This window comes from Quercus lobata, chromosome 1 (genome assembly GCF_001633185.2).
Source record: "Quercus lobata isolate SW786 chromosome 1, ValleyOak3.0 Primary Assembly, whole genome shotgun sequence".
In the NCBI taxonomy this organism is placed as follows: Eukaryota; Viridiplantae; Streptophyta; class Magnoliopsida; order Fagales; family Fagaceae; genus Quercus; species Quercus lobata.
This window is the reverse complement of record NC_044904.1, coordinates 39,386,196-39,401,753: the sequence shown is the minus strand read 5'-3', so window position 1 is coordinate 39,401,753 and position 15,558 is coordinate 39,386,196. Positions and strand designations below refer to the sequence as shown.

Sequence of the window (15,558 nt, the reverse complement as noted above, 5' to 3'; positions counted from 1 at the left end):
TCGACGGGACTCCCGTGAATGTGAACGATCCCAACGTCGGTGGGAACCAGACTGATTGGACCTCGCCCCATAACGAATTCCCCCATTATCTGACCTCCTTTCTTAGTTGTCTCGATCCCTTCTCTGGTGCCTACCCCTTGCTTCCAACTCCAAATCTCTCGCCAGTCTACGTAACCACTTAAGTTCCTCATCCCTCTCATCAAATTTCCCATGCCGTGAAGCACCTGATATCGTCCAATGGGTTTGTTACAATCCCTCTCCAAGGCCGAACTGCTCTTCCTCTTGTGCACGATCCCTATCTTTGTGCCTCTTATGCCTCTGTTCTCACCAGGTGGATCCCCAAGAAGATCTCACCGAACCACTTTTAGCGTAACTCCCCGAACGTCTTTCAGACATTTTCCCGAGTGTAAGTCTCAGTTAAACCACAGCTTTGTAGGAGCTCCCCATAGACGGCACCAATTGTGCGTGCCAAAAGTGAGGCTAATGGGCCAACCCTCACTTAGGCTCACAATCTATTTGTAATGTGGGTTTTGGATTTCCTACCTTAGGTAGTTCTTTATACAAAGACCCAACGAAGCTGCCTTTCCCTCCTATTACTACACAAGCTTAATTCTCACTTCTTCCACTCTTAGTCTCTTTTATAACTTTTCTAAACCCCCCTCCCTCTCTTCCTTAGCTTCTCATATTTATAGCCAAAAATTAGTGGAGAGTTATGATTACTTTCATGGTTAGTGGAAAAGAAGGTCTAATGTTGTTAATCTTAAGGGGGTGTTAGTTGGGAGTAGGGTGTGGTAAGAGTGGCATTGGAACTTGTTTCCACCTAAGTAGATTTGCTCGGCAGCGATATTCCTCAAGGAACTGCCTGGCAGTTGAGAAGCGATAAACCTGAGCAATTGCCCAAATGTTCGGTAAGTGGTTCACCAGGCGTGGTCCAGGTGAGGAAGCATGGTGCGTAATAATTAAGACCATTCACTCAATGGACTTTAAGGTGGCATGAGACCTAGGCCTATGGTCCTTGTAGGCCTAGGGCCCGGGCCTCAAGCAAAAAGAGGTTGGCGTCATGGGCCGTGTTGTTGGGCCGAAGCCCAAGGCCCAATTGGGCCTGGGGTCCGGGTGCTGTACACATGTCATAACATCTTTCCTATTTCTCATGTGCATACCATTCCTATAGATAGGTGTATCTTCATGTACACTTTCATCACTGATGGTTCCATTTGCTTTCCATATCTCTTCATTCAAATTATCGTTGAGGTACATAGGAATAAATCTTGGAAACAACATTGATTCTTTCCATTCTTTATCCATAGGATCTTAAACTTCTTAGAGTTAGAGCATTTCCCTTCCTAGAGTTGGTCCATCTCACTGCACCTAGAGGAACTACCTTACTCAAATAGCAAAGTGCACAGAAAAAGATTGTTGAACCAAGTGTTGGTACAACAAAGAGATCGAGAGTAGAGTCTACAGCTGAAGATGTTCCTACCAATTCTCCTACTGAGGATGTACCTATTGTTGATACCGTATTTTATTCGCCCTCGATTTGCGTGCTGAACCCCGAAAAATTCAAAAATATTATTTTCTCTCCATAGGGCCTCAAGAACATTCAGAATGATGTAGCGCAACCTATTCGGACATCGGAGCACCCAAAGTGCCTTTTTCAACTAAAATTACCAAAAAGCCCCTATTCAACCCTAAGTTGACCGAAAGTCAAACAAAGTCAAAATCTTCGCAAAACATAACCTTTCATAGTTTTACATCAAACCTAAGCTTTTCGGAAATTTTTGGCAGTCTTTACCAAGTTTGACTCAAAATTGACTCCTAACGAGCCCCAGAAACCCTAGTTTTAATTTAGCCGACAGAACGGGTTGAAACCAACGCCATTGTGAAGATTATCAAATTCTAAGTCCAATGACTATTTATGGATCGAAATTGGAGTTAGAACAGCCAAGATATCATGAAAACCGGGTTAACGCACCGATCAATGCACCGCTAAATTCCGAGAGCCATAACTTTTGATCCGACCGTTGGATTTTCGAGTTTCATACCTTTTTAGAAACTAGAAGTCAAGATCTTTCCAGAGGTGTCAAGATCAACCCCATCCAGGACCATTTGAAGGTGGCGGCCCTACAAAGGCCGTCGCCTTGTAATCAATGTTGAGGCTATAAAAGGCCCCAGGCACCTCCAAAAAAAAAAAAAAAAAAAAAAAAAAAAAAAAAAAAAAAAAAAAAAAAAAAAAAAAAAAAAGATACTTTCCTAGGTCTTGCTCTCTGCCTGGACGTTTTCTACACATTTCCCCTCTCTTCCAAACACATTTTTACACACAAAAACACTCACAAAACAAATCAAAGCCTCTTGATTCTTTTCTTCACCAAAAATACAAGGTATTGTCCTTATACCCAATCTTCTTTTCCTTGGTTCTACACCTTGGATTTAGGGTTTAGGGGTGTGGATAGTAGCTAAACTTTCTAAATATTTTTCTAGCATTTCTCTTGCTCTTTTTGTCTTAATAACATGATTTATTGCTTTTATCTAGCATGATTCTTGCTTTATCTTGCTTTTAGCATGCTTTTTAGCTTATTTCCATATGCTTCCATGTTTGTTCATGTGTTAGTTGCCTCTTCTACATGTTTTATGCTTTATGCAATGCTTTAGATGCTTAGATCTTTTCTTTCCCATGTACTGATGTTTGGGTCTACATGCTCACATGCTTGATATTATGTCTCCGGCTATGCCTTGCTTAGATATGCATGTTTGTATGCATGTTCTATTCTCCTATGCCTATGTCCATGTCGGTCACATGCTTGTATGCTTGGGTTTGCATCCTCCCACGCCTTTATGTCTATATCTACATGCTTAGATGTATATCCACATGCATACATGCACATTTCCATGCTTATATGTGTAGATCGGTGTGTTTACATGCTTAGATTGATGTTCTATACATGCTTTATGCCATCATTTATGTGCTTGCATGCTTCACGCCAAGTTTATGTGCTTAGGCCTAGACCTTGTCTGTCATGTCATGTGCTATTGTAGCCATTTTGTTCCTTTTATTGCATTTTCTCGTGTTTTGGCCTAATGGTTAAGACCCGATCTAGACCCTATGGTCTTTGTCATCGTCCATACACCAAGGCCCACATTAAAGGGTTTGGATCATCCAATTTTCATGTCTATGCTTGCTTGCTTCTATGCTTTATGCTTGTGCTAGCCTCTCTTATTCTAGGCTTTTCCATGCTTGATGCCCTCCGCAGGCTCGATCTTGTTTGGTTACATTCGACGCCCATGAGGCCTTGTTTGGATATGACCATTTAGGAAGCATTTCCAGATGCCGGGTTGCTTCGTACATACCCTTCCCTTTCCACTCCGTGCAATGCTATGCTTACCATGTTTATTCGCACCACCCATTGGCTTTCTATGCATCTCTACTCACTTACTCACATGTCCATGCATGAGTCTTGTTTGCTAGTGTGTCGTCCCTATTTCAACACAATGAAGTTATGGACATTCGATCCAAACCTACATTTGTCCCTCGCAGACACCACATTTTGTTTGCTTTCTTGCTTGTTTGCCTTCTCACTTGTTTGCTTGCTTTCTTGTTTCTTTGCTTGCCATGTCTTTTATGCTTATCTACTTTATACCTCTTTCATATGCTCTTTGCATCTTTTCCTTCCATTGCTTGTTTGTTGATTTCTTATCTTTGCCTTTGCATGTACACACATGGAGCGAGGACGTATAGAGGTAGGGCACGGTCTCCCAGGCACAAGCAAAAAGGTTGAGGATGTGAGCATGTGGATTTAAGCCAAATGGCTATGTTCAGTAGATTTAGGGGTCTAGCCTTTCCCATTTGGTTATGTACTCTTTTAAACCCCCTTCCTTCCTCCCTCCTTTCTCTCTTAGATGGGTTGTATCAGATATATCATGTCATGTACCATTCGTCCTCATCTCTAGAGTATGGTGACCCCTATTTACTTTCCTTCAACTATATTTTGGGCCATGCTCTAGGGATGTAGGCATTTACTTTCCTGCTCTGTGTGCTTAAATTATGCATGATGTACGTATATATATATATATATATATATATATCTGCTCGCCTCTTCTAGTGTGATTGTCATAGTCCATGTCACCTAAGGCAAAGCGATATCTAATTTCCGCCATGAAAGTAAGGTGACATGTTGCCGGATTTTCGCCATGGAAATCTGGTACTTTGACCGAATGCCTTAGGAAAGCATAGACTAAGACCACACCTATTCAAAAGTGAAACCTCAAAGCCTCCCATGCATGCAAAGCCCCGAAAGCCAATGCCAAAATCACGTTTTTTACTACCAATCTCTGAAAATTAAGGTTTTATCAAAATAAAGGACTGTCCCTGGCCAAGCGTTGTGGGGTGCCTAACACCTTCCTCGCACGTAACCAAACTTCCAGACTCAAGAATCAAGATTTTTTGCCATCCACATTAGATAAGGAAAAATGCACTTTTTCTTAGCCTAGGTTGGTAATAAAATCAACTAGAAACAGGCGACCAATAACACCTTAGAAAAACCCAATGATTGGTGGCGACTTCACTTCTCTTTGGTAATCACCTAAAATTTGGCCAAGATTCCTGCCACACCCCCAAAGGTAGACCTACCTTCTTCCCCAAGAGAGAGAGAGCACTGGAAGCTCCATGCGAATCACACCATTATCGAGAGGGGCCTCCAACGAGCCCCACACGCACAAGAGCGTTGCCACGGCGGGTGGTCAAATGAAGGCCCGATGGTTTTCTAATCATTCGAGGCTTGAGCGTCGACACCTATTGCCCCCACAGTTGCTGTTTCAGATGATGATGATGGGGATGATGCTGATTTGGATGTTGATGATGCTAGTCCTTTTAGATCCTCTCCTTCTCTTCGCAACATGATGGGGACATTCATGATGACTCAGGGAACTCATGGACAGTTATTAGATGAGCTTATCACAAATATTGCTGCATTAAGAGCCTTTTTTGCTAAGTATAGGTGATCTTTTCCATCTTCTCCACCCTCAGATTCTTAATGGTTGCCTTTGGCAATGTGTAATGAAAAAGTGAAGTAGATGTGGTAGCTCTTGTACTTAGGGGGAGAGTAGTTTTTGTATTAAGGGAGAGCTTTAGTATTTAAAAAGACTTTTTTTTTTTTTTTCTGTTTTTTGCTTTTCTATTTTCTTCTTTTTTTTTTTTTTTTTTTGGTTATGTATATGCTTCACAAACTATGATTATTCTTATTGATACTAAGATTATTCTCTTGGATTTCATGTTTTTAATTTTCTTTCTAAAATCAAGTTCAAAATATGATTTATATTATATTTTCCACACATGTGTTAATGGTTTGTTTTCAGTGTTTCAAGAATTTACTAGTTAATTCTTTCATCATGTTGCTGCCTATTCTTGCAACTTATAGGTAGTAGAGTTTGAATGAATTGTAGTAGGGCAACAAATTTTATTGGGTTAGTTCTTGAATTGAGCAATTCATGTTTATGCATGTTTTGTTACAGATTGCCAAAGAGGAAGATTGTTAGGTTCTAAATATTTAGGAATAAATGTTTAGGTTCTAATTTTATGTAAGCTGGCAAACCGGGAACAAAAACATGTCTAGTTTAAGTGTTAGATATTGATCATGATGATTCAAGTCAAGATTCAAGAACAGTCAAGCTACAAAAAGAAGAAGTCAGAATCTACAAGGCTCAACTAATCGAAAATCGTGCTCTATAGAATTTTAATCAGGCCCAAAGCCCCCGAAAACATTTAGGGTTTTAGTCCAACACCACTTAGTATAACAAGAAAACCCTAAATATGTTTTAGAAGTTCTCGGAAGCCTTGTGAGTTACTCTGGTGAGATTTGTGAGGTTATATAGTCTTCTAACTCAACAAGCATCTACCGGAAAGAAGATCATATTCAAGAACTAGTGGATTAAGTTGCTGCATACAAGATCATACATAGCTGATGATTTAAAGTTTTAGGTGGGATCTTAGAGTCACAAACGTGAGTGTTTGTGTTTAACAAATTTAGATAAAAGAGGTCATGGTTTTGGAGCAACACGTGGTCATGTGAGTAAATACTACAAGAGGTAGCTTTAGATTTAGGAAAAAATCTATTATAAAACTTTCATTCTATCATAGTGAATTTGTTGCCTTGAGGATAATTTAGGTTAAATCCTCCCTAGGTTTTTTACCTTCAAACTGTTGGTTTTATTAGTTTTTCTAAGTCATCATATTACTTGCCCTCTTTACTTTTCTGCACCATATGATATGATTGTATGTGTTTAACTTAGATTTGCATAATAAACCTAATATCAACTTGGTTAATTAATTAGGTTAAAAAGTCTGAGTGTACAGGGGTCTAAACAAACTAAAATTATTTATCACAAATCACAAGTTATCCGGACTCAAAAATACAACCATTACTCTTTAATTAAGAAAGAAACATATTTTTTAATCAAATCCATAGCCTTCTCATATTTGAGGTCAAGCAAATGGAAACAATGCACCTCCCCTAAATTCACAACAATCTCTACATTTCCTCCCCACCCACTCTTCTTCAATCCCTCATAGTAACGCTTACCCAAAACAAAAAGATGGTCTTTCTCAGCCACAAATATCAACATCCTCTCACAACCTAGCCTAGCTAGATACTCTTTACCAGGTCTCATTTTAGGATCATTCAATCCACTATTCTTCGGACACATATATAGCCACATTTGATCATCTGCCGTACCACCAAAAAACGGGTGCACCATAATCACCCTAACCAATTTCACTTCAGGTAACCCATCTGTCCCAACTCGAACAGCCAAATTATGAGCTATGTTCCCTTTAGCACTATCTCCACCGATAAAGACACGATCAAAATCTACATAATCATTGAACCATGGTTCAGGTCCGTCTCCATTAACATGTGACACCACGTACTTAAGTGCAACCCAAGAGTCCTCGTAACATGCAAGTTTAGGTCTTTCTGAGAATAGCCCGTACTTAACGGAGACAGCAATTACAATAGCTTCAGCAACAAGTAGGGCTGTCCACGGGTCGATTCAGGTCGGGTTTGTGCCCAACCCAGAACCGACCTGTCGGAATCGGGTGGGAAAAAAAGGCATCCGCCGCCGACCCGCCGGAGTAATCAGGTCGGGCGGTTCAGAATATCAACAGTTGGCCGGTGGGTTGGTCAAATTCAAGACAGCGAGAAAATGGTGGAAAAAACACAGATCCAGTGAAAATCTCACCAGATTCGATGAGATTTCACCAGATCCGATCAAAATCTCATCGGATCTAAGGGAAATAGAGCTGGAACTGGAAAACTATCACCGAAATCTAGGTTTTCTCGTCGGATTCTAGAAAATTTTGGCTAGAATTTGGAAATTTTGGTCGGGATCTGGAAAATTTTGGCCGGGATCTGAAAATTTTGGCCAGAATCTGGAAATCTTTCGGTCGGTTCGGGTTTTTCCAGTTTTAAGGGAGGAAAACCGAAGCCCAACCCGTCGGAATCGGTTTCTAATGGTGAAGACCTGCCGCCAACCCGCCAGAGTTGTCGAATCGGCCGGTTTCGGGTTGGATCCAATCAGTTCTTCGGGTGGGTCAGGTGATTGGATGAATTTGGACAGCCCTAGCAACAAGGGTTTGAACATAATTAAGGTATCTAGGAGTGAAAGGGGAATGCATGCAGAAACCACCGCCATGCACGAAGAAAAGCAAAGGGAGTTTCTGGGTCAGGTTGGCGGATCCAGGGACTAAGATACGGGCCAATACCACTGGTCCAAATGAGATGATTGTCTTTGGATGGGACTCTAGAATTCGGGTCATCCGACGTTGAGATTCTTTTATAAATGGTGGGACTGGAGAGGACACGAAAAAAACAGAAGTCGTGGATGATTTCGGTGGCCATTGAAGAAGGTTACTATTTATGTATTATTGATTGAGTAAAGGCTGCATAGTTGTTTGAATATGTGGATGCTGCGACGGGTACTTATAACTTCTAAATTTTAACCTTTAATTAATAGGCTTCGCCACCTGAAGTTCTTGCCTTCTCATTCAAAGACCATTTGGTAAATTTTATAGCTAGTCTCGCACGTTGTACTGTGTAATTTCGTTGTAAACTTTCCTACCTAATTGTCAAATGTGACAGCAAAAGTGCAAAACATGGACTACTTTTTTTTTTTTTTTTTTTTTTTTTTTATAAATAAAGAATCAAACATGACTTTAATCAAGAAATGGACTTTCATTAATTGAACTTTGTTTTAAAACGGATTTTGTAAAGTGATTGTCAAATGAAACATGAACTAGTTAGTAGTTACTTAAGTAGTGTTTGTTTCACTGTAAAATATTTTTTGAAAAATAATTAAAATATTTTACACATGTTATCATGTTTGTTTTGTGGTAAAAAAATAAAATAAAATAAAATAAAATAGTCAACTGTAAAACCTTTTCCAGACAAATTTAAAATCAAGCCCAAAATACGTAAAATGTTTTTATATAATATTTTTTAACTTTCTTTTTTAAAGTTATGCTTAATTCATCGTATTTATTTTTATTAAATAAAAGAATCTTGTTTTAATTAAAATAAATATTAATTCACCATGTCATGCGGTGAATCTCCATTTATTTGTGTAGATTGATATTTTTAAGGGATCTTATTATTAATTAATGTTGCAATAGTACATTTCATAAATCTATTATTTTATATATTAAAAATTGTTATAAGTCAGGTTCTAGTGTTTTATGCATAATTTTTTCAATATTGGAGCCGTAATTGTGGTGGGATTTTCATAAATATATAGGCATGTAGATGGTGATTTTCCATTGGTTCTTGATGCATTGTTGATTGTTTGCCAAGAAACTAAAATGCCTCAAGTTTTGGGTTAAGCATGTCATTTTCTTTTAATTCTAGGATAAGCGTGCCTTGATAATGGGTAAAAGAGAAGTTAACAGCTATGGATGAAAGGAACATATTCAATGTGCTCTCAATGTTGAGAGTGAAAATCCAACTTTGGAACATTGTGATCCAAAAAGAAAACAAATTCAAATTATGAAGATCAAAAAGTTTTCTTTTTCTTTTTCTTTTTTTATGAAAAAAATGGGAGTAATTACACTTCCCTCTCGTGAGGTATAAGGGAATGACACTCTATACCAAAAAAAAAAATTCTGCCCATTGACATCCATTTGATCAAACTTTGTTAAATTGATGTTAAAATGTTGTTTACTAACTCGCCTTTTGCTTAATGACAAGTTTTCCAAATTATTCTCTCTCTCAGAATTAAAATTCAAAGGGTTGAGGAGAGATTTATCGATACAAGTTTTTTGGTACTTGATAAACTTTGCATTTTAATTATAAATTTATTAGTTATATTTTTATTAATTATGATTAAACTTTGTTAAAGAAAATCTTATAAAAATTTAGAATATTCCAATATTAATATAAATAGAAGGGAGGGTGTTATTTTCTTCAAACCTTAAGAGATGGGAGTTTTTTCCTTTTAAGTTTAGGGTAGAGTGTTATTTTCTCAAATTTCAAGGGAGGAGATTGTAATTACCCAAAAGAAAGAAAGAAAAAAGAAATTAAAAATAATAATAATACAAACTTCACTAAATCAAAAAGGGGCACCATAGACACCGCATTTTGTACCCCTTACGACTCGAGCCCCCGTTCCCCAATGATATTAGAATTCTAACACCCAAGATTGGCTCAAGACCCGATCAAATGGAAATTGACTTGAGGAAAGTGTTTATGGAAAATATAATTTATTTTTGGACTAAATAAACTATTTTGGGAAAAGAAATACCTTAAAAACCCTAATTCATGCATAATACCATGAACATGCATTTGATTTGGTTGATGGATGTGAACATGATATGCTTGATTGAATCCCACGCTTTGAGGATTAAATGCTATAACGTGTTGATCCTAATCTGCCTCGTGATGTTTCTACCCTTTTGAGATATATTATTGTATGCCATGATAAAAGAATGCTAGGTTTAGGGATGATTATATCATGTTGTTTGCTTTAGATGCATGTTAGCAGGTGTGTGTGTGTGTGTGTTATAGAATAATGTGTTAAACAAGCCTTTAATGAGACTAAGACATGGAACACATTAAGTGGAAGTCGACCCACAGGTCGGGTGGGGCTTGTAGACACCGCATTTTGTACCCCTTACGACTCGGGCCCCCATTCCCTAATGATGCTCTAACTCAAAGGCCTAAGGCCATTTTAGAGCACAATCAGATATTAAATTGACTTAAGGAGTGTTAAAATGGAAAATATAACCTTTTAAATGAGCAAAAATCTATTTTTGGAAATAAAATTACCAAAGTGACCCTCAGCTTGCATACGTGGGTCACAACCTGCGTACGTGGGCCAAAGCATGCATACGCAGGCACATTCCTACATACGCAGCTAAGGTTTCAGAAGCATAAGAAGGACAAGTTTTCTGCAATAATGGCTAAGATTTGGAATGAATCCCGCATCGTCTAGGAGCAATTCTAAATTCCATTTTTTCAACTATAAAAAGTCTTACATGGTACATTTTCAAAAGACACAGAAATCCTACAGGAAAAACCTAATATTCATTAGAAAATAGTGAATCAAAAGGGAATTTTTCACAAAACACCCTTAAGTCAATTTTATTTGATTGAGACATTTTCTGGCCCCAACGTTTTTATTTTAAAGTTTCTAATCACTGTTTTATTGAATTGTGATAGATTTGATTGAGGGGAACGGTCAAAAATCAAGCTTAGGAGCTTTTGCTTTAAGGTATTTCTATCCACACTTAGAGATATAGTAGATTCTATCAAAAGATGGTACCCTTTATATTTCTTGTTTGTTCAATCATATATCTTGTGTTCACCTAATTCTAAGGGACAAATAAAAGATGTAAAATTTAATAGGATGACCCAAAAGTTATGGCATACCCTAAGACAATGGGATAAAAAGAAAAGAAGTTCTCATATATAAGAGGCTTATCTCAAAATCCAAAGGTATGTCTTAACTCAAAAGGTTCATAAGTTGATAGCTTATTTGGTATCATAAGCCCAAAATCAAAGTCTTGAGAAAGAAAGTCTTGGGCCAAAGGTAACAAATATGCTATGGATCTAGCATCCAAGTTCCTACAAGTCAATATGAATCTCCCTAATCTTGGGCCTCTTTGTTGCATGTCAAGGCTCAAAATGATGAGAGATTCATAGGCTTTGAGAGGAAGGCCACAATATATTCTAGCTAGAAGGCTACTTCAAAAAGAATGATGATAATGAATATGAGAAAGGAAGAGATTAAAGGTGATGAACACATTGTTGGCTTATGTTTGAGACAAAGGGTTGAAAATCTATAAGCACGTTCTAATGAAAGCCCATGAGTGTAAGATGAGAGCTTTATTGTAAATGGCCTAAGCCTTATGAAACAAGAGGCAAGATTCATTAGAAGAAAGGAAGTGATTTTGTAATGGACCTTCATTAAAATGGACTTGAAGACTTTCCAAGAACATCTAAATAAAAGAAACTTTTGGGACATGTGTTTATACTTTTGTTGGCTTCTTCTAGATTTCCCACGTACCAGGATGTCTGACCATATGACTCAAGAGGAGGTTGACCATGTAATGATTGAAGGAATGGTTCACTTGCTTGTCCCTGTACTGAAGCATAATCCTGGGACATGGTCCTTCAAAAGGGCTCATCCAATGACTTTTCTAAAATAGGAAGTGCATGATCTTAGGAAGACCATGATTGGCCAAATTGGACTTCGACGATTAGGATAACCCAAATTATCCCTGCTTGTATTTTGATTAAGCAAGAAACCACCCCACCTCCCGATGCTAAATGTACTTTGTCTTGGCCCAAGACGAGGATGAAGATGATGAGGAAGAAGATGACGACAAGTTTAGCCACATAGATTACTACATTAATATTGAGCTGGATTGGTCGTGTGGAGCGGAAAATTGTACCTCTTCCGACCAAGAAGAAGGCCCTGATGAGTTATTCAAGGCATTGCTCACATGGAAGCCATGGGAAGAAAAGGATTGGTCCGAGCTTAAGACTCTCTTCGAGGGAGAAGGTGAAGAAGACGGCAAGGGAACCTAAAGGAAGGAAGGACAGAATTCATCGTGCCTACAGATGAGCAATTTAGTAATTGGACTTGGATTGGGTTTTCTAATATTATGGGAAAGGTTTCTGTGAGGCCCAATAATTTAAGGGCCAAGCCCAGTTGCTCTTGGAAAATCCGAAGGCCTAAGCCGAGGAGAGCTGTGGCCCAAACTCTACAATACAGAGCACAAAACAGTTTTGGGTGGCAGCCGAGGACAGTTCAGTCCTCGGCAGATCCAGAATCCCACCAGAATAAAGGGGTAAAACTGGTATAGGAACGAATTTGTAAGGAGATCCAAAATATCTTGGGGGAAGTTATCCTTACTACCCTTCCAGATAAGACTCTGCATCTGACAAAGCCGTACTCTGCAGCCTTATCAACCATCCCCAACAATTCTGGGATTAGACTGATGGGACAAATATCAGTCTTGTAAAGATTGACCCTACACGTGGACGAAAGACAGTTAACGCAGACGAGTATAAAAGAAGAAAGTAAGTAAATCGAAAGGGGACTCCCATTCCACCTTCGAAAAAGGGAGACGATCTGGGTGAGAATATCTCAACAACACCTGAGATTACAGAAAAAAAAACCCATCGTCAGGTAACCTGGGTAAGACCCTAATGGTCCTCGGATCAAGTCCGAGGAGGCCCATCCCATAGGATGCAATGCCGTAGGGCTTAAACGTTCAAGCCCAAATCCTTTCTTCTACACGAATTTTTTCTAAAACCAGGACCGGGCATCGCCCCGTGACCAACGGCTAGCTTTTCAAGCCCACTCTCTACAAATCATATTGTGAGGGATCTTCCATGCGTGAGCCCAACATCCTTATTGGGCCGCCAGAGAATTGTGTCCTTACAGTTTCTTATAATGGAAGTTCCAATATACTTTTCAATATTTTTAATAAGATGAATCTGATTTGGCTTATTTTGATGTGTCCCATAATATCGAAATTATGGACTTAACTTATTCTAATAAATTTGAAAATGAAACTAATAAACAATTGAAAAAGAAAATTGAACCTATGGAACCAACTTTTGAAACTCTTAATTTGGGCAATGATGAGAATCCACACTTAATTAAAATTGGCTCAACATTAAATGAACAAGAAAGAAAAGATCTTAAAGAACTTTTCACTGAATTCCAAGAAGTATTTGCATGGTCTTATGAAGATATGCATGGCATTGATCCCAAGATAGCACAACATCACATTGATACTCATTCTCACATGGTGCCTGTCAAGCAGAAGTTGAGACAAATGATAACTGAATAGCTTCTTAAGATCAGAAAGGAAGTCACCTAGTAATTGAAAGTAGGGTTCATCAAACCCATACATCAAGCTGAATGGATAGCAAATGTTATGCCTGCACCCAAGAAGGATGGGAAAGTGATGATGTGTGTAGACTTTAAAAACTTACACAATGCTTGTCCTAAGGATGATTTCCCTTTGCCTTACATAGATGCCTTAGTGGATAACACCACTAGTAGTACCTTGATGTATTTCATGGATGGTTTCTCAGGATACAACCAAATCAAGATGGCTCCTAAGGACATGGACAAGACTACATTCACCACTGAATGGGGAATCTATTATTACACAGTAATGCCATTTGGACTCAAGGATGCAAGAGCAACCTACCAAAGAATGGCCACAACCTTATTACATGACATGATGCACAATAAGTTATAGGTTTATGTTGATGACATAATCATAAAGTCCAAGGATAAAGGAGGTCATATCACCAACTTGAGGAAGTTCTTTGAAAGGATTAAAGAGTATAGATTGAGGTTGAACCCACCAAAGTATACTTTTAGAGTTACTACTAGAAAACTATTAGGCTTCCTAGTAAGTGATAGAGGGATAGAAGTTGACCCATCTAAGATCAAGGCCATATTGGAAATGCCTTGGCCTAAGAGTGAGAAGGAGATAAGAAGATTCCTAGGCCAATTGCAATACATTAGCCGATTCATCGTCAAACTCACCTCCACTTGTGAACCTATCTTCAAACTTCAAACTTTTAAGGAAGAATGAACCCCATACATGGAATCATGAGTTTTAGAAAGCCTTTGAGCTTATCAAGGAGTATCTTCTCCACCTGCCTATCTTGGTACCTCCAGAACCTAGAAAACTTTTACTCCTCTATCTCTCAATTATAGTGGATGCAGAAGGAAGCATGTTAGCGCAAGAAGGTGATGACAAGAACGAGAGAGCCATGTATTACTTGAGCAAGATATTCCATGACTATAAGACTAGGTACACACCCATTAAGAAATCATGCTTCGCTCTTGTATGGGATGTACAGAAATTGAGACATATCATCCTACCATTCCAAGTATGGATAGTTGCCAGAATGAAACCCTTGAAGTACTTATTTAAGAAGCCTTCCTTAAGCGGAAGATTTTCAAGATGGTTGATCCTATTGGATAAATTTAACTTGAAATATGTGGCTAGAAAAACCATTAAGGGAAGTGCCATGTCAGATTTTTGTGCCAAGAACCCTATAGAAGGAGAAAGTGTTAGAAAGAATTTCCCAAACGAGGACACTTTGGATATAGAACTAGAGGCATGGAAGCTGTATTTTGATGGAGCCGTGAACCAATATGGAAATGGGATAGGAGTTCTCTTGATTACCCCCGATGGATCTCATATGCCTTTGGCCATCAAGTTGAACTTTGAAGCAACCAATAACATGGTAGAATACGAGGCTTGTATCACCGGAATGGAAGCCCTACGAGAGCTAGGGGTAAAAGAAGCCGAGGTCTTTAGGGATTCAATGTTGGTCATAGCCCAAGCACAAAAATTACGAAAGGTGCAGGGAGAACACTTAAAGCCTTACTGACAATACTTGGATAAATTGACAAAGACCTTTGATAGGATTGAATACACTATCATCCCTAGAGCTCAGAATTAGTTTGTGAATGCATTGGCTACTTTGGCCTCCATAATTGAAATACCCAAACAAGTATGGACACAACCTTTAGAAATCAAATAGAAATATCAACTGGTACACAAAGAGAAGGAAGATTTGGCCTTCTTAGCAATAGAAGTGGAAGGAACCCCTTGTTTTATGACATCATGATGTTTCTAGAATTAGGAATCTACCCTAAGGGTGCCAGAAAGAAGGAACATCGTTCAGTTAGGATGATGGCGTTGCAATACATCCTATGAGGAGGTTAGCTCTATAGAAGGTCCTGTGACGGGGTGCACCTTCGTTGTTTGAAGAAAGAAGAACCTGAAAAAGTGGTGGAAGAAATCCACCAAGGGATTTATGGTCCTCAAATGAATGGGAGGATGTTGGCAAAGAAGATTTTAAGGATTAGATACTATTGGAATACTATGGAAACCAATTGTGTGGACATTGTGAAAAGTTGTCATGACTATACAGAATGTACCATGTGCCACTGAGTAAACTATACAGAATGACCTCTCCATGGTATTTTTCAATATTGGGCATAGATGTGATTGGAAGAATAGCTCCGAAGGCC

At 38.6% G+C, this 15,558-nt stretch overlaps 2 protein-coding genes across 2 annotated transcripts; one reads left to right on the top strand and one right to left on the bottom strand.

Moving 5' to 3' along the window:
- Nucleotides 1-6,411: 6,411 nt before the first annotated feature.
- On the bottom strand, nt 6,412-11,648 carry LOC115953671 (2-hydroxyisoflavanone dehydratase-like). Its single transcript, XM_031071427.1, has 2 exons — nt 11,516-11,648; nt 6,412-7,025 (listed from the first exon to the last, which is right to left on the bottom strand). The coding sequence occupies exons 1-2, from the start codon at nt 11,646-11,648 to the stop codon at nt 6,412-6,414; spliced, it is 747 nt and encodes a 248-aa protein (XP_030927287.1).
- A 2,598-nt stretch (nt 11,649-14,246) lies between these two features.
- On the top strand, nt 14,247-14,912 carry LOC115953662. Its single transcript, XM_031071417.1, has one exon. The coding sequence runs from the start codon at nt 14,247-14,249 to the stop codon at nt 14,910-14,912; it is 666 nt and encodes a 221-aa protein (XP_030927277.1).
- The last annotated feature ends 646 nt before the right edge of the window (nt 14,913-15,558 follow it).

Excerpts from the sequence above, each read along its gene's own strand:
- LOC115953671 (XM_031071427.1), bottom strand. The coding sequence starts at position 11,648 with ATGTCCCAGGATTATGCTTCAGTACAGGGACAAGCAAGTGAACCATTC. Across the intron at positions 7,026-11,515 it reads TCTAGAAGAAGCCAACAAAA|CCCTACTTGTTGCTGAAGCT; the intron begins GTATAAACACAT and ends ACCCGTGGACAG.
- LOC115953662 (XM_031071417.1), top strand. The coding sequence starts at position 14,247 with ATGTTAGCGCAAGAAGGTGATGACAAGAACGAGAGAGCCATGTATTAC.